Below are 18,628 nucleotides of genomic sequence, written 5' to 3'. Positions count from 1 at the left end.
AAAACAGTACTGACCCATTCATGATAAGCACAATTTTACTGAAACGGAAATGAAATAAACTTCAAAAAGGCAAAACTAAAGGTCTTAAAAGTAAGATTATGTTCTTCTCCGTCTGACGTGAATTTGACTGAGGAAGTGCTCCCCCTAGTGCTCTTTCATAGGCGCTAGAACGAAGTTAAACTAGCCAATTCCTAGGTCACACAGAACACACATATAGGGAAGTCTTTATTACATCAGTAGTACCTCAATGTTAGCAATTTAAAAAAGAATCAAATTCATTAGCTTCTAAATTCTAAATAACTAAAGATAGATGTAGCCAAAATAAGTCTTAAATGTGCAAAAATGCCAATCTCTTATTAAACCAGTTTATATTTTAAATTCTTCATAGGTTCAACTTTTAAAAAAACACTACTAGACCAAAATAAATTCAGAGCTAAATAATGGGAATTAAGTAGTGACTAATAAGATGCTAAACAATAATCTGAAAGTGGAAGTTCTTTCATCATCTAATATTTACTGAATGCATGTTATATGCTGGGCACCTTTCTAGTGACATACCAGTGAACAAAAATCAAAAATAACCGCACTGTTTTCAATTTAAAGGGAAACTGTAGTCCTTGACATGTTGATTGATGAAATAGTTTCATAATTATGTTTGTTTATTACAGAGAGGAAGGGAGAGGGAGAGAGAGATAGAAACACCAATGATGAGAGAGTGTCATTGATTGGCTGCCTCCTGCACACCCGCTACTGGATATCAAGCCTGCAATCCAGGCGCATGAATTATGTTTTAATTTGTTCTGTTCTTGGTGTTTATCTAAACAAAAAATATTTGGACATTTAGATTTATTCACTTCCTTCTTGAACACATACAATTCTTTACAAAACTCCAATTTCTTTTGTGCCTACCTGCCAGGCATGCTGAGATTGCCTGGGGGACGTGTTAGCTGGTGCATACTCACCCTGGGCTCAATACAGACTGGAAATGTGTCTGGGAACAGTGCGTACAGCTGTCCAGGGGGGGCCTTTCTCTGAAGTGCTTGGCTCCAATTCTCTCCAAACCAATCTCTCGGATGCTGTGTGGCCCATTTTAAAGGATGGCATTCCAAATATACCCTCCAGTTGTGGTGAATATTATTTAGTGGTTCTCAACCATCAAGAGGAGGGGCCACTTTTATTTGGGGGGAGGATGGTCATAATGACAGCCTTAGTAGGTCAGGACCAGGGAGGCTAGATGAATTCTGCAGTGGGATGAGTTTTTCCCCATGAAGAACCATCCCACCCAAAAGGCCAATGGTGCCTTCCCACTGACACACACGAAGCTGTTGTCGCCTGGTACAGAAACTTCATTTTAGATATGTATTTTTTCCTACTAGAAAACAGGTCGGATAATTTCAGTATTATACTTTATTAAATATCTATATCCCACAAAATTATTTCATTGTGAATTACTCAAGAAATACAAAATCACGCAATGGCTTGCTCCACCTTGGTTTGGTTGAGAAACGCTTACAGGGAAATAGAAGGAATTATAAAGTACTCACTGCAGGACTCACTATACTGTTTGGAGAAAACCTCTAACTCTGAAGACTGTTTTATATCTTGTTCATGTCTTCAAAATGAATACTTTAAAAATAAGTCATATATTCAGACTTGTTTGGTGATGCCTAAGTTTCAGAAAGTTTGTGGAGAAATCACAAAGAAAAGCAATCACTTCAATGTAATCAAATGCTTTTTTTTTTAAGTATCCTTTCACATAGTGGCTCTCAAACTTTGGCATACATCAGAATTTCCGGAGTTAGGGGCCTGCTTTGCTGGGCAACTCGCAGAGTTTTTGACAAGTTTCTAGGTGATGCTGATGGTGCTGGTCTGGGCATAGCCCTTTAAGAACCACTGCTTTAAGATATATTCTCCAGAATTCAAACTAATAAGCAATACTCATATGCCTTTGCTTTTTCTAATAAATAAATAAAAGAACATTTCACATATGGCTCCATCAAACTTTAAATTTTCAGCCTTTTGAAATGTCCTACTTAAATAGAATATATAACTTATTCATCATGGCTCATAATAATTCCTATGAGTTCAAAACACAGGACCACAGGATAGCCCAGTACTGGGTCATCTGTGACTACAAGAAACATCTACTCCCAGTGACTTAGGCACAGGGATCTTGCTCCAGTCTCCTCCATGCCTCTTCCGTTTGGGAAATGCAGTATGAAATCATAAGAATGAGAATGACCTATTGTGAATGTCGACATAGAATATCACAGTGCACAGTCGTACTTAAGATTCTGAATCAGGGACTTCTTCGTCAGGGCAGCAGTAATACTCCACAAAACATATCTGTCCATCTTCATTCCTAATCATATACTGTAACGAGAGGAAGCCTCGGTTATCTGTCCGAATAGACACCTTGCAGGACAGGACCAATGCCTTTGTAGAGGGCTTCAGTAAAGAGATCTTGTATCTGTAGGAGAGGAAATAAACAGCTGTTATTTGGACGCACGTCCAACTGTGCTCAGAACTCCCAGAAAAGAACAAAAGTTAGCCAACAACTACCAAGTAGCAAATACAATAAAATCCAATACTTAGTCAATTTGCTAATGTTTTCATTAAAAATAATTTCATCCACTATAACCCCAAATCCTCAAGTAAACCCAGAACCTACTGATCATTTTTTAAAATACTACACTTTTTTTCAACAGATTGAAAGTTTTAAAACTTTTTAAAAATTTATTTAATAGAAATTTGGTATTTTACCACCTCTTCATCACCAGAACTGACCTGTTAACTTGGGTTTCGTTACAATTAAAGGATTCCATCAAATCAGAATCTTTGGGATAGTCAAGGTGGGAGCTTCCTGCATTCCCAAAAGTAGATAACCTACAGTAGAAAAGGATGAAGTCATTTATTCATTGGTCCAACAGTAAGCCACACTAGGATCCAAACAGAAGACACTTCCTTAAGAAGTGCATTCAGGTCTCCACCACGAAATCATTTCATCTGAAAGACAACCAGGAACCTTCCAGCTGCCCATGCTGAGCGAGATCATATAGGTGGGGTCCCTCTGAAATACGCTGTTTACTAGTAAGTGCCTGGAATTTTAATTCATATCACTGTTTAAGTAGGGTTCCACTGGTTTGCATTTTGGTTAATATTTTAACAGACCTTGAGCCAAATATTTAACTACCTAATGCCATGAGAGGGGCCTTCAGTTCTTCTAAAGTAGATATTTAAAACCCTTTACTCATTAATATTCTGACACTATTTCTACAACAGTTTAAGTAGTACAATAATGAAAAGACCACTAGTTTTTAAAATAGGAGACCGAGCTACTCATCTAGAAACCAACATTGCCTAACTATGCAGCTATGAAGATGAACTCGTGAGTTAATTTTCCCGATCTTAAGTGCCCTGATCAATAAAAGTGTGGGAGAGGAGTAAAAGCTCGCTAAAGTGCTGGAAATTCTAGGACCCCGGATAACACTCTGTGTAAGTCCTACACCCTTAGCAAACGTGTAAACAGGAAGGAGGAGGAAAGGACATAGGCTGTAAGTGCATTGCCTTGAAGTACCTGAAATACGGCTTGTCAGGAGACATGGTGATCTGCAGGACCTCACTCGTCATGTCCAATTCGGAAAATGCTTCACGGAGCCCCTCTGACTGCAGAATAATTTTGTTAATCACATTGGTGCTACAGAAATCAAAATCCAGAGTTTCCTCAGGCTCCTGGGTATTGATTTTACAGACGGTCACCACTCCTCCTTCTTCCAGAAATAGCATCAAGGGGCAACCATAACCTTGGTAACACATTCGAAGTGCGGTTAAATTCCCTGCAATGGAAATGCATCACACTTTGGACTTAGCTGTAATCCTCTGGGTTCAGGTTTTTGTCAAATGACACATAAGGCTCCTCAAGAACACTTTATCCTGCCCAATTTCTAGCATAAATGTGTGTCTCTATAAGAAAGGATCACATCTTTCCTGATGTACATGCTGGCATCAGCGAATTCCAAACATAATTGCAAGAAAATTGGGAACAAAGTGTAATGTAACTCTGAAATCCTTTTCCAGCTTGGCAGAACACCTCCGAAATACCTTCTTGATTACATGTACACACAATTTCAGGACGGAGAGTACATGGTCTGATACTGCAAGTCACAGAGTTGTCGCAGAATAGACCATGCTGTTTCTTGAAGGTCTAATTTGTACAACAGCGGATTGCGTTGATATTATCTGTACTAAATGCCAGTGTATTCACTATAAGCAAGCATGTCAAACTCTCAGCTCGCAGGCCACGAGTTTGACGTGCTTGACTTTAAGGATCCTTCCGATCTTTTCTTTTGGGAGACATTCTTACATTTTCCAAAATTTTAAGATCAAATTGGGAGAAAAAGAGAGAATGGTTCATGGCGGTTAGGGTTTTAACACTGCAAACCATTAGACAGAGAGGGGTATGACAGGACACTCTAGCTCCTCTAGCTTCCTGAAAGATGGAGGGCCACAGTGAGGAAGGGGGGAAGGCAGATGCTTTTATGAAAAACCAGCTGCACTAAAAAATGTAACGAATGCCCTAGCCAGTTTGGGCCTTGGCCTGCGGACCAAAGGGTCCTGGGTTCAATTCCGGCCAAGGACATGTACCTAGGTTACAGGCTCCTCCGCTGTCCCGGCCCTGGTCAGGGCTCATGCAGGGGGCAACCAATCCACGTGTTTCTCTCACATCGATATTTCTGTCTTTCCCTCTCTCTAAAATTCAATGGAAAAATATCCTCGGGTGAGGATTAAAAAAAGAAAATGTATAATTAACAATGGAAGTGTCAGTATAAAATTAAAGTATATTTTCTAGAGAATCATAACTGAATTTTCTCGAGTTAATCTCAATTCCTTTCTTATGAAGTAAAATCATTCTTCTGGGAATTCCCTGTAGTTTTACTAGTATATCCATAGCAACCAAATTCTCTATTCATAAAACAATCCCTAAACAAATAAAACATAAATGTTTTAAAGAAAAGCATTTAGGAAAATAGACAATTTATAAACAGGAGTTAATGGGAGAAAAGGGAAAACATTTTGAACGCAGTACACTGAGAGTCAGGAGAATTGGTTTCTATTTTTCTCTACCACTAACTGTAATTCTGGACAAGTTAGGGAAGAGAAGCAAATAAAACATTTCACAAATGTTAAAGACAATTAAGACAAGTTCAAGTCTTCTTTTGGTTAGTTCAAATTTAAGGTGCTGCTGAAACGAGCACTAGTTCAAATTTAAAAGCTTTGTAAGTTGAAAAAAGATGAATGTAAATACTTTTGCAAATATGAAAAGAACCATAAGCACACTTTCTATTAATACTATAAAAAGTCAGAATCCATGATTGTCACCATTGAAAAATGAATTGGCAATTCATTTTCTAAAGAAATGCTGATAGTACTTGAACCGCGTCCAGCACGGCCAGGTTCAGTGAGCCTGAGGAGGGTTGGTGAAGGATTCAAGACAGGTAAAGAGAATACAGCTGGGGCTACTGGATCTCCTGAGCCTGGATGAGGACACAGAGAGACACCGTCTGCAAGCCGAAGATTTATTTTATAGTCAGAGCACACAAAGCAAAACAAGGGAACTGGTCAACACAGTTTACAATGTTTTTGTGAGTTTCACTTGTTTTGGCAGCACTTGCTACACCTCCCACAGCCCATTAGCTACCTAGGAAGGAACTAAAGAGGACTAGAAGGTTAAGCCAGAGCCCTCTAAACTGGGTCTTGTTTGTGGCCCTGCAACAGGTCAGTCCCAGGCTTGACCATATAGCCGCTCCCTACAAGTACAGTGGGGCCTTGACTTACGAGTGTCCCAACTAACGAGCTTTTTGAGATACCAGCTGTCTCTCCGCAGATTTTTTGCATTGAGTTGATAGAGTAATTTGAGTTAACGAGCTCCTTAACAAGCTCGGTCTCCGAACAAACTAAACTCGTAAGTCAAGGCCCCTATGTACTTATATTCTAATAACGTTTCCTGGCCATTCTATGTCCAGAAAAATAGTTAATTATTATAATGATAATTAAATGGTTCACCTGGCATAGGACTTGATCCAAAAATAGATAAGCAGTCTAAAAGGACAGTTAAATTAATTCGGAAAGTAACAGGCTCTTCCTGAACTTTAAACTCTTGAAATATTCCAGCCTATGAAAAAAAGTAAACATGGAAAAATAAGTATACTTAAGAATGAGACCTCACATAAGGTTCTAGATTTCACTTTAATGTTTTTTAAAAAATATTATGCTAACCCCATGAAAATAATTTCTGATTATCAATCAACACATCTTAAGCTTTTTCAACTATCATCCATTAGAATAACATTAGTCAAGCCCTAGCTGGTTTGGCTCAGTGGATAGAGCATCAGCCTGCAAACTGAAGGGCCCTGGGTTCGATTCCAGTTAACCTCACATGCCTGGGTTGTGGGCTGGATCCCCAGCGGGGGGCGTGCAAGAGGCAGCCAATCAATGATTCTCATCATTGATGTTTCTATCTCTCTTTCCCGCTCCCTTCTTCTCTGAAATCAATAAAAATATATTTAAAAAAAAAAAAAAAAAAGAATAGCCCTAACCGGTTTGGCTCAGTGGATAGAGCGTCAGCCTGCGGACTCGAGAGACCCAGGTTCGATTCCAGTCAAGGGCATATACCTTGGTTGCAGGCACATACCCAGTGGGGGGCGTGCAGGAGGCAGCTGATCGATGTTTCTCTCTCATTGATGTTTCTAACTCTCTATCCCTCTCCCTTCCTCTCTGTAAAAAATCAATAAAATATATTAAAAAAAGAAAAGTAGATTTATTTAAAAATAAAATAAAAATAAAAGAATAACACTAGTCAATAGTTAACGGTATAACAGGGATTTAGGTCCATGCAACACTTCATCTAGTTTCTTGGATTTAAACTATCCCCCACATGATTCTCCAGTCTTCTTTTTGGAGCCATCAATACGGCTAAGGTCACCTGGAAAGTTGCCAAACAATCTGATCATGCATGGGTAACAGTTTTCAATTTCTTTTGAGAGCAAGAACCATGTCTCATTTATCCCTGAAGTCATACTATGCACTGAGGTGTTCCAAAACACGCTCAATTAAATCTGAAATCTGAGCCATACAGATGCAACATTGTAAGAACAAATACGTTACATGATAACCAATGAAAAGGAAAACTAGTTTTTAATAAGGGAACTAGTGGTACAGAGCACACACTCTGCAAACAAGTGTTCTGGGTTCCCATCCCAACTCAGCCGCCTGCAAGCTCCGGGACTGTCCTCAGTGTCCACATACGTAACATGGGAATAGCAGCCCACCTCACAGGACCATTGCCAGGATTGGACGAGTTCAATATAGAAAACACTCACAAGAGTGCGTGGACTCTTAATAAATCGTGGGCGTTATTAGCTTTAACCATTATCTCTGTCAAACACGGGGGAAAGAATTTGTAACGGAGAGAAAAAAACAAAAACGCCCAACAAACGCCCTGCTGTTTTCCAGCTTCAATGACGCCCGCCAGAGCCTTGGGGTTCATTGATCTGGGCGCGGCGTATCCACGGCACCGGCTCGGGGCTGGCCCCGGACCCACCTGGATGAACGCATTCGCCTGCACGCACTTCGCATTTTCCACCGTCACCTTGATGCCATTTTTGGTGGCGAAACAGGTGGCGTGATCCCGGAAATGAATGGCCTTCAGGACCGTGGAGAGGTTCCTCACGTTGTCCAGGCTGGCCACCAGGCTGCAGCCGCCGTCGTCGGGGACCCGCTGGCTGACGAGGGGCATCGTCCGGCGCCGCACCGGCTCCCGCACCTGCTCCCGGGGGCCCGCAGCACCTGGGGGGCCCGCAAGACCCGTCAACGCCGGCGCGACCCCCCGCGGCCGCCGCTGCGCCGGGGGCGGGGGGGCTGCACCCCATCCCTGCCACCCCACCGCCACTGTGACTGGGGGGAAGTGCCGGACGGCTCCCTGGTCTCTGGTAAGAGGACATTAATACACGAAAAGTTGGGAATCGGGAAAACAGGTAACCGGTAAGGTAACAACTCTTACGGCCAGGTTCGCCACGTCGAACCGGGGCCAAGGATCCCCACCGAGTTGGTGTGAGCTGCCCGGAGCCCGGCGACGGGCCCCGATTTCTCAGAGGACCCCCCCTTGAGTCCCAGGCAACTCGACTCCCCAGCCCGCCGCGGGGGGATGGAGGGGACCGGGGCATCTGCTCACTGGCCCCGGGATCCCCGGGTCCCAGGCGCGGAAACCCGTACCTTAGCGGTGGGGTCCGGACGCCTGGGAGCCTTTCCCAGGTCACCGGGTAGGCGAGGTGCAGCTCCCGGGGAAACGGGGAGGAAGTGGACCCGCTCCCGCCACAGCTTTCAGACCGCCGGGCCGTCTCGGCCACCGTCACCATAGAGCTGGGCGCGGCCTAGAGAGGCGACCGGAAGAGGGCGCCAAAGGCTGGCGGAGGACCCAGCGCCGAGCGCGCGGGACCATAGAGACGGGAAAGGGGCGCGAGCGGCACTGCCGGAAGGAAGGCCCAGAGCGGGGGCGGCGCGGCAAGATGGCGGCCACCAAGAGGAAGCGGCGTGGAGGCCTGGCGGTCCCGGCGAAGAGGCCGAGAAAGAACGGAAAAGATGCCAGGCCTCCAGCGAAGCCGCGCGACAAGGCAGAGGAAGCGGAGGAAGAAGACAGGAATCGCATCCCAGGCCCCGTTTGCAAGGTAGAGGGCTGCCCCCGGGTTTCCCCGGCGGCCGGCATCTTCCCCGGGGGTCACCGACCCAGCCACGGCCGAGTGGCTCTGTGTTGCGGGAGCTGGGTGTCAGCTCTCCCGGCCGCACCGGCCACCGCGTTCCCATCTGACCCTCGTGCACGAGGCTGCCCCCGGGAGGCGTCCGGCCGAGCGACCGTGCGCGTTTCCGAGCTCTTACGGGGCCGCGGGAAATTGACGACTTCGGGAGCACTCGGTTCCGGTTCTGTTTCCTAGTCCCCCCGCCCCCCTTAGAGTTGTTTCGAGATGTTGGCCGTATCCCTGAGCAGTAACTAGTCTTCCCGTGTTCTGCCATCGCCAGCGGCTGGGGTCCGGAAGCTCATGTGGTGCTTTGAAAAGGACTGTCCTTGGGGCTGGGACTTCGTTGTTTTTTTTAAATCCTCACCCGAGGATGTTTGTCGGTTTTTAGGGAGAGAGAGGAACAGCGATGTGAGGGAAACATAGACCCGTTGCCCCTTATGGCTCCGCGTCAGGAAGGGAGCCGCCACCCCTTCGGGGTCGGGACGATGCTCGGACCAGCGTTGCCCCGGCCGGCGCCGACCTGTCGGGTGTGTAACTCGAGGGGTAACCGGCGGAAGCGAGGGTGGAAGGTGGGGTTTACTTATCAACAGCCAGCGGGCCGGGCGCTGTGCGGAGTCGGGTTCCCGGCCTTGGGATGGCAGCGCTGGACCGCGACCTCTTCCTTTCCCCCCGAAACGTTGGAGTTTAGACAGAGACCCACGACAGAATTCATTTGAGTTGGTGGTTTTTATTCTAAAGGAAGCGAGCCGCTAGATCGCAGACTGTGCAGACAGGAAGTGCTTTGATTGGTTAATTCCCGTGCCCCCCAGCTTAGCGTGCACCCTAAAGAGTAATGAGTTCCAAGCGGTCCTGTGATGAGCCCCTAATCAGTGGTGAGTGGGTGGCCCTCTGTGCTGCAGGGGCAGGCACTGCGGAGGGAGTTAGCTCCGGGGAATGACATGAAATGAGTTTACATTCTAGCCTTGTCATTAACAGTGAAATCGCGGGCTCTTTTTCTCATCTGCCTATTCAGAGGAAGGAAATGTGATCGCCTTTTTTGTTGTGAAGAATGTAGTATATTTTCAGTAAATGTTAGTGCTCTCATTCTTCCTTAAGGACCAAGAAAGAATATGATAGTCGCAGTGATCTGATATCAATGAGTTTTGATTTGAAAAATGCCGTTGAAGGACAGACGATAGAGGTTACTTTTACCCGAGGATGATATAGGGTAAGAGATCGTAAAGGAATTATTTAGCCTTTGAGCTGGATCTCAAAGTAAGGGCAGAACTCTGATATTCAGAAATGAGAGGGAACTATACAAGGGAGAGAAAGAGAAAACTGATCAGGGGTGTTGAAGTGTGGGAAACGCTGAGAATTAAAACAACTAACCCAGGTGCTCTTTCTCCAGGAGCACTCCCCTCCCCTCCCCTCCCCTCCCCTCCCCTGCCCTCCCCTCCCCTGCCCTCCCCTCCCCTGCCCTCCCCTGCCCTCCCCTCCCCTCCCCTCCCCTGCCCTCCCCTGAACTGTCAGGGACCCCCTGGGACTTGAACCAGGGGCGCAGTGGGCAGCAACAGCTCATCCGGGCCAACCCCGGAACCTGTCTCAAGGCCCTTCTCTGACTCTGGCTGTGAGCTCACATAGCCCCACCTCGGCTCGTATTTTCCCGTAATGTTTCTTGAGAGCCAAAGCTTTTCCACCTAGTCTCTCTCCCGGAGCTTCGTCTACCTTAAGGCTTCCTTCTTTTACTCCACAGCTGTAATAAGCGCACTCTCAAAAAAAAAAAAAAAAAATGTAGAGCCCGATTGGCTAAAGTGTAGGGTTGATTTGGGACAATATGAGGTGAAAATATAAATGTGTTTTAGAATCCACTGGAAAGCTATGCCATTTTGGACTTTGTCTAGAAAAACCTAGGAGGTAGGATGATGGAGCTGAGCTTTAAGGTTAAGCTGGTGCTGTCAGCCACGTCAGCATGGGGCTCCTGGCCAGGAAGGCTAGCCAGTTAGGAGATTGGCAGTAGGAAGGGCTATGAGGGCCTGAAGGAGTGCAGTGAGTGAGGGAAAGGGTTAAGAGCTGTTGCAAAGGAAATTGACAGCATTTACTAGTGCTTCTGGGGTGAAAGAGTAAGGGCAAGGAAGATTCAAAGCCTGGGGGACTGAGATGGTGGTGACATATCAGAAAAAGGAAGAACAGGGGAATTGACCAGATCTGAGAGTTAGCATTCTAGAATTGAGTTTGAGATTAGTAGGACTGGACGGAGTTCTTTACCCTTTTGTAGAGTTGACAGCTCATGCTATGGGAATGATTATGAGAAATCTCCTGGGGAGACAGAAGTAAAAGAAGCTAAGAAAGAATCTGTAGAGTCAGGAGGAGGAATTTTTTTTTTTTTTAACAAATGTAATGGGTGAGAAGGGCTGTTTTTATTTTTTATTTAAATATATATTTTACTGATTTTTTACAGAGAGGAAGGGGGAGAGAGAGTTAGAAACATCGATGAGAGAGAAACATTGATCAGCTGCCTCCTGCACACCTCCCACTGGAGATGTGCCCGCAACCCAGGTACATGCCCTTGACCAGAATCGAACCTGGGACCCTTCAGTCCGCAGGCTGACGCTCTGTCCACTGAGCCAAACCGGTTTCGGCGAGGAGGAGGAATTTTAGACACTGAAGGAAAACAAAGGAAGGAAGCCAAGGAGAGGATTTCTGGGTGGCAGTTGAGGTCTGAATGCTACTGAGAGATTGAATTAAAGTTTTGGTCAGGCTTGTTGGCTTGCTACTTGGAAGCTTTAAACAAACAAACAAAGTAGGCTCACTCTGAGATTTAAAAATCTTTTAACATTTTATTTTTCTTTAGGGCAAGTGGAAAAATAAGGAACGGATTCTCATCTTTTCTTCCAGAGGAATAAATTTCAGAACAAGACATTTAATGCAAGACTTAAGAATGTTGATGCCTCATTCTAAAGCAGGTGCCTTTATGTTATACTTATAATTTTATGTTCATAAAAGTGCATATTTATATATTTCCAGTTCAAGTCACACATCAGTTTTTCAATCTTGTGAGGTCAAGAACCAGTACACTTTTCTCAAAAGTATATCTTTTTCAGTGCCAAGATTTTTCCAGTTAACATTTTGTCAGGAATTCTTTGCAAACTTTATTGAACACTAGAGGCCCGAAGCACGAAATTCTTGCAAGGGCCTGGGCCCCCCTGGACCCCCCTGGCCCCCTCCTGCCACCACCGGGGGCGTCTGCCGCCTCTGCCGCGGCCCCTGCCCACTGTGCCGCCCGCCCGCTGCTGTTGTCACGAAGGAAGGACATTTGGTCTAATGAGCATATTACGCTTTTATTATTTTAGATTCGCTTCACTTTCTTAAGCAAAGATCCTGATTCCTGGAACATTCCTGAAGGTCCAGAAGAAATGCCTCCATAGTAATGCTCTCAGCCGTCCTGGCTTGTCCTTTAAATGACTCAGGACTGCCTGTGTTGCTTTCTGCGTTAAGTTACAAACAACAACAACTGTCCCCATCTACAGATTAATGGACCTGGAGCAGGATTTCAGGCACCTTTAGGTGGGACTCCTCCTCCCCCTCGGTGTCCGGCAGGTGAAGAACATCTAGCTTTAAGTTTGGAGCTGTGGCCAGTGCCATCATGGAGCTATTTCTGTGTCTGTGTTGATCCTAGATAGTAACTTAGGTCTTTCTTTACTAATTAGTGTTTCCTAAACTTGAACTCGGGTCTGCTACTACATCTTCAGATCTCTGACAGTAATAAGAAAAAATTTTAATTTATATCGGTTTTCTTTTTTCCTGTGATAATTTGAAATTCTTTGTTTTACTAGTTTCCTTTAGCAACTGTGATTCATATTTAAAAGAAATTTTCATTACTTCAAATTTTAGTTCAAGTGTTTTGTAAACTGGAGTCCTAGAACATGGTGTTCAGTTGTGAGAATTTTTTTACTTTTTTAAGAGAGAAATGAAAGAGAGAGAGAGAGAGAGAGAGAGAGAGAGACATTGATGTGAGAGATAAACATCACGTGGTTGCCTCCTGCATGGGCCCTGAGCCTGAGTCAAACACATTGCCTTTTGGTGCACAGGATGACATTCCAGCCAATCCAGCCACCTGGCCAGGGCTCATTACTCATTTTCACATTTAAAAAGAATCAAGATTTTCAAGAGGTCATGTGTTTTCAGATCTAATCATGTTGAATATTGACAAAATTGCATTAAAGTAAAGATTACAAAAACACTTTAGAAATAATTTTCTAGAAAGCATGTGTGATTTGATTGAAGGTGCTTAGAAACCTTGTATTTACTTTCTTTTTCTTTTTTCTTTTTATAGATACTAAAATGGATCGTAAAGATAAGTTATTTGTGATTAATGAGGTAATTTTAGAAAGTAATTAAAGTAAAATATGCTGGGAACACTATATTTAGGAAGTCAATTATTCAATGACTTTTTTACATTGCTTTATAAAAGATACTCAGATTTTATTAAATCTTCAATAATCTACCTTCTACATCAGTGATGGCGAACCTTTTGAGCTCGGCGTGTCAGCATTTTGAAAAACCCTAACTTAATTAACTCTGGTGCTGTGTCACATACAGAAATTTTTTGATATTTGCAACCTTAGTAAAAATATTTTTTCAGTGCCAAGATTTTTCCAGTTAACATTTTGTCAGGAATTTGAAAAATTTATATTTTTGAAATTTGTTTTATATATTTAAATGCCATTTAACAAAGAAAAATCAACCAAAAAAATGAGTTCGTGTGTCACCTCTGACACGCGTGTCATAGGTTCGCCATCACTGTTCTACATTGTTAATAGTACTCACTGTCTACGTCTTATAGTTTAGTGCTTCTGTATTATTTCTTGGTCATTCTTCTCTTTATCATACTTGGGTACACATACAGAATTATCAGTCAACATGTATAAGATAAAATAAAAGTATTTTTAAAACCCCACATTGTAGAAAGCTTTTTGCCAGTGTTAACACATTGCGTACTGCATAGAAATCTCCAAGACAAACGCCAGGGACCGCACGTTTTGGGGCAAACTGCACGTTATTTAAATCATCATTCTGCGCTTTAGGTGTTGTTTTTCAATAATTATAACATTTTTATTTACAAAAACAATTAAACAATTAAAGTTCCTAGTACTTTTTTAGCGTATGGTACTGCGTCAAGCATTTTCCTCTATGAAGAGGGACCAAACAAAATTTACATAAGTATCTAAATTCGCTCCTTTTTCCATGGGCGTGAAAAACGAGAACACTCGTGAGCGGTCCTTAACAGATGGCGCGGGAAACACGAGAAAACTCCTGAGCAGTACGAAATGTGTTAAGTAGAGTGATGTATGTCGTACTTGCTCTTAAGATACTACAAAGTAGTAATGAGGTTAAAACTTAGAAGAATTTTTTAAAGATACTTTTCTTTAGCTGTTAGGTTTTTGATCCATTGAGCACACGTTTTTGAACCTGTGCGAGGTCATGGCATTAGGTGCTGTGGAAACAGTGTCTGCAGAGCAGCCCCTTGTCACCGTGGAGCTGCCTGCTATGGGGGCGGCAGGCCATGCAGAGCCTTAGAATAGTGGTGAACGCAGGAGACTAAAGCAGGGCCTGGGTTTCCCACAGCTCAGGCTGGACTGGGAAATGGTCAACGTAGTGTTGCTGGGTTCATTCCAGGACCAGAAAGAAAAGCATTGGACCTATGAACTTTCTAAGTTGTTAGGTTTAAAGTTTAGAGTTTATGAATACTACATCAGGTACCAGGTAGTTTATGAATTACTACAATACTACAGGACTTTATTCCTGTTTGCGTTTGTATATTTCTCAAGTGTGACTTTGTAAACCTTCAAGATGTTGAGGTTTAATTCAGATTAAAATAGGGTTTGTACATTTCTGTTTTTCACCAATCCCTGAGTGATTTTACAGGACCGAACCACAGAAATGATAGTATAAATGAAGAAGAAAAAAACCTAAGTTTCTTGATCTTAAAATTAAAAAAATGAAAGAGTTAAAAGTCAGAATTACCGTTACAAAGTATGTGTTTGGTTCCGTAAGGACTGTATTTTCCTACGAGTAGTGAGGCTCATTATAGTGTGCACTACCCCTCGGGCATCTGTTTTCAGTCTTTGTAGCTTGTACATGACTGGTCAGAGAAGCGGTTCCCAGCAGTCAGAGTGAGGCCCCAAAGAGGAGATGTTTACACCAGAGGCAGGCAGAGAATCGAGTTTACCTTGGGCAGAGCACCCAGAGGAATTGGAAAGGTTTCTTTTTGTGAGTAAATACAATTACTAGATTTAGACTTTTGTAGCTCATTAATTTGCTTAAGTTTTTTGGAAGAATATTGGTATTCAATGCATTGAGTTGCTGTAGATCTCATTTTACCTACTTCATTTCTTTATACTTTGCTCCATTTAGGTTTGTGAGATGAAAAACTGCAATAAATGTATCTATTTTGAAGCTAAGAAGAAACAAGATCTCTATATGTGGTAAGAGAATGTATTAAGTAAGATTGGTGTGGAACTTGTTCTTTAAATGGATTTATTCTTTGTACCTCTTACAGACGCCTTTCAGGCTCTTTTTTTTTTTTTTTTTTTTTTTTTGTAAAAAGACAGGGCCAGGGGATGAAGTGAACTCATTTCACAAAAGTTGAAACCTTCAAAAAAATTAAATGTATGAATGTTATGAGCACATTATAGTATCTTTTTAACTATAAATACAAAGTAAACATTTGCTACGTTTGAGATTCTAACTAAAAGGCTTTCTTCCTATTTTTCAGGCTTTCAAATTCACCTCATGGACCATCTGCTAAATTCCTAGTTCAAAATAGTAAGTTGACTCAGTTTAAAATTTTATGAGAACATTGAAAAACGTTTGGAATAATTGTGCTAAAATTATAACTATTTTTCTTGTTAATATAATCTTTTCTAGTTCATACCCTCGCTGAACTAAAGATGACTGGAAACTGTTTGAAAGGTTCTCGGCCCCTTTTGTCTTTTGACCCTGTAAGTTTTGCAGTTAGTGTAAGAAGTCTAACTTTTTACTCTGCATGGTGGTTTCTCGAGGGTATAGTTAGTTGTATAAGTCAGTTTAGTGAACATAAAATAGTTTTAAACAAAGCACTTTGCTATTGACAATTAATATGCTCACTTTATTTTTACAGGCTTTTGATGAATCACCACATTATGCTTTGCTAAAAGAACTCTTAATTCAGGTAAGTAGAAAGTACCTTTGCTAATATTTTATATATCGGTATCTTCCTTTGGACTTTTTCTTAACTCAGCGATCTAAAACTAAAACGGGTTGTATCGTAGAGTAAGGAACTAACATACTCTTTTTCCCCCCTAGATCTTTAGTACACCACGCTACCATCCCAAAAGCCAACCATTTGTGGACCACGTATTTACTTTCACTGTTTTGGATAATAGGATATGGTTTCGGAACTTTCAGGTTAGCTTTAATTAATTTTTAATTATATTTTGAAATAAATTAGGACAAACAATACCACTACATATTGACCATATACTTAGTTTTTTTTAAAAGGAGATAGTCTGAAGATCCATGAAGCAACTGAGTTCTAAATTTGTGCTAGGTGCTATAAAGGACACTGTAAAATGTAAGCGGAGTTAGAACCTCCGTGGGGTAGGGTTAAAACTTAGAAAAACAACCTCTATAGAAGGCATTTAATGAGACCTATTAGGTGAGTCACACTGTGACTCATTCAGGAGGAGAGGTGATTCTGAAAATCTTGAAGAAGGAATTTGGCAGGATAATAAATCTGCAGAGAGGTGGGGAGGTGGAAAAACATCCAAGGTTCCAGGCAGCATGTGAAGCAGACTGGGCTCTTCATGGGTTGTTACACCGGGTATCTTGCAAAGGGAGCTCAACTCCCTAACCTCTGAGGGCAGCCATATCTGAAACAATACACAGTGTTAATATTTGTAGTTCAGAAGTGGCCTCAATCAGTAGCCATTCAGAAATAAATTTGACCCTGTACTATACTTTTATATACCTTTAACTTCATTTGATTAGGTTTATAAAAACTTAGGAATTGATTACAATTTTTAAAGGGTCCCCTGTAGTGTGCTTCAATACATGTTGTTACAGTAACCGCAGTTTTAAAAACATTTAACCAGTGGTTTTCAAGGATGCATGCATTGTGAGAAGCAGGATATGAACCAAATTTAAATTACTCAGTTTTAAAAGAATACTTAAAAGCCTCTATATTTTTTCCTGATAACTACTATAACTAATATATTTCAAGAAATGCTGATGGTTTGGCACTTGCCGGGTTTCACCTCTACCTTAATTTTATTTTCAGTTTTTTAGGCTTATTGTAGTGAGGTTATAATCAATATACCTTTTAGGAATAGTATATCCAAACCAAAATGAAATGTTTTCTTTTTATTAAAGATCATAGAAGAAGATGCTGCTCTTGTAGAAATAGGACCTCGCTTTGTCTTAAATCTCATAAAGATTTTCCAGGGAAGTTTTGGAGGACCAACTTTATATGAAAATCCTCACTACCAGTCACCAAACATGGTAAGCTGTTTTTGTTTAGTGGTCTTCCATGTTCCAAAAGTCTGGCCCAAAGAATTTTTGTCAGGTAATTACTATTCTGTTAACTGTGAAACTGACTTTGGGTTTTGTTGCATACAGTCTTGCAAATTACTTTTTTGTTTGTTTTTTTTTAAATTGCTCCCAGGATTTAAGGGAAATAGGTCCTAAGTTTATGTTCTTGCTACCATATGTAAAATGTTTATTCATATTTCAAAAACATCTAATGTGTTTTTTTGTTTGTTTCTAGCATCGGCGTGTCATAAGATCCATCACAGCTGCAAAATATAAGGAGAAACAGCAGGTTAAAGAGGCACAAAAACTGAGAAAGAAAGAACCAAAGACTATTCTTCCACATGATCCCACTGCAGATGTTTTTGTTACACCAGCTGAGGAAAAACCTATAGAAATACAGTGGATAAAACCAGAGCCAAAAGTTGATTTGAAGGCAAGAAAGAAAAGGGTTTACAAAAGACAAAGAAAAATGAAACAGAAGGTGAACAGTGGAAATGCAAAATGAATCACTGGATAACTAATTTTTCAGTTATTTTATATTATTTTGTATTCAATGTGTAAATACTTTTATTATTCAGGACTATCTTACATCTAATTAGTGTGGCATTTAAAAGAAAAAATTAAAATCTTGTGGCTTTGGGAGTATCTTTTTCTAAATAAAATATCCCTAGAACTCAATTTCTGTTCAAAGCTTATTTGGTATTACTAAAAATTTAGAGCACTTAAGGGTTAGGCCTGCCCTCTTGGATTAAAAAAACTTTTTTTTTTTTGGTTTAGCAAAGCTGGAATTTAAATTTATTGGGTGATTACTAGTAAAACAAAGCATTAGGCGCTTTGAGAGTCATTTCCGATGGTGAAGAAGGGTTGACCAGGAGGAAAGAGAGCATCTTACGAGGTTTGAGTCTCTGAGTCACCAGTTAATGAGCCTTGGACAAGCCAACCTCTGATCTTGTTTTCTCATCTCAAAAAGGTACAATAAAAATTACTTGCATTGAAAGCATTTTGTAAATTACAAACATTTTAGAAGCAGTGGGTATAAATTATTGATAGTAAAAGGAAGAAATACAAGGCAGTTGTTAGAAGGTACTAGAATATTTGAATTAATCTCTTTATGAATGATTTGCAGCAAAAAGGATATATATATATCCTCAGCAGTAGTATATATACTACATACTAGTAACTAATAAAATTGGGTCATGCATGTGGTGGTCTGTCATCCACTTTATTTCACAATCATTTTCCCATGTCGTGTTCTACAATATGGTTACTGATTGTACAGTATTCCACTC

General features: G+C 41.7%; 2 protein-coding genes across 4 annotated transcripts; one reads left to right on the top strand and one right to left on the bottom strand.

The window, feature by feature from the left end:
* Positions 1-152: 152 nt before the first annotated feature.
* RAD1 (RAD1 checkpoint DNA exonuclease) lies at positions 153-8,411 on the bottom strand. 3 transcript variants are annotated; one of them, XM_059694970.1, is made up of 7 exons: positions 8,272-8,411; positions 7,601-7,845; positions 6,064-6,172; positions 3,578-3,836; positions 2,788-2,886; positions 2,287-2,470; positions 153-817 (listed from the first exon to the last, which is right to left on the bottom strand). In XM_059694970.1, the coding sequence occupies exons 2-6, from the start codon at positions 7,793-7,795 to the stop codon at positions 2,287-2,289; spliced, it is 846 nt and encodes a 281-aa protein (XP_059550953.1). In that variant the 5' UTR covers positions 7,796-7,845; positions 8,272-8,411; the 3' UTR covers positions 153-817. The 3 variants fall into 3 exon arrangements, with proteins under 3 accessions (XP_059550953.1, XP_059550951.1, XP_059550952.1); XM_059694968.1 differs by lacking the exon at positions 153-817 and having other exon boundaries at positions 1,376-2,470; positions 8,272-8,410; XM_059694969.1 differs by lacking the exons at positions 153-817; positions 8,272-8,411 and having other exon boundaries at positions 1,376-2,470; positions 7,601-8,125.
* A 25-nt stretch (positions 8,412-8,436) lies between these two features.
* BRIX1 (biogenesis of ribosomes BRX1) lies at positions 8,437-18,017 on the top strand. The gene is made up of 10 exons (XM_059694967.1): positions 8,437-8,723; positions 11,623-11,734; positions 13,105-13,148; positions 15,186-15,256; positions 15,547-15,596; positions 15,699-15,772; positions 15,931-15,981; positions 16,116-16,217; positions 17,181-17,309; positions 17,575-18,017. The coding sequence occupies exons 1-10, from the start codon at positions 8,565-8,567 to the stop codon at positions 17,842-17,844; spliced, it is 1,062 nt and encodes a 353-aa protein (XP_059550950.1). The 5' UTR covers positions 8,437-8,564; the 3' UTR covers positions 17,845-18,017.
* Positions 18,018-18,628: the final 611 nt, after the last annotated feature.

The sequence above is a fragment of the Myotis daubentonii genome, chromosome 4 (genome assembly GCF_963259705.1).
Source record: "Myotis daubentonii chromosome 4, mMyoDau2.1, whole genome shotgun sequence".
Lineage (NCBI taxonomy): Eukaryota > Metazoa > Chordata > Mammalia > Chiroptera > Vespertilionidae > Myotis > Myotis daubentonii.
The sequence above is the reverse complement of the archived record's forward strand: the minus strand, read 5'-3'. Positions and strand labels throughout refer to the sequence as shown.

Coding starts and splice junctions, on each gene's coding strand:
- RAD1 (XM_059694970.1), bottom strand. CDS start 7,795: ATGCCCCTCGTCAGCCAGCGGGTCCCCGACGACGGCGGCTGCAGCCTG. Junction 6,173..7,600: donor AGGCGAATGCGTTCATCCAG/GTGGGTCCGGGG, acceptor TTTTTTTCATAG/GCTGGAATATTTCAAGAGTT. Junction 2,887..3,577: donor CCTGACAAGCCGTATTTCAG/GTACTTCAAGGC, acceptor TTTCTACTGTAG/GTTATCTACTTTTGGGAATG.
- BRIX1 (XM_059694967.1), top strand. CDS start 8,565: ATGGCGGCCACCAAGAGGAAGCGGCGTGGAGGCCTGGCGGTCCCGGCG. Junction 16,218..17,180: donor TATGGTTTCGGAACTTTCAG/GTTAGCTTTAAT, acceptor TTTTTATTAAAG/ATCATAGAAGAAGATGCTGC. Junction 17,310..17,574: donor ACTACCAGTCACCAAACATG/GTAAGCTGTTTT, acceptor GTTTGTTTCTAG/CATCGGCGTGTCATAAGATC.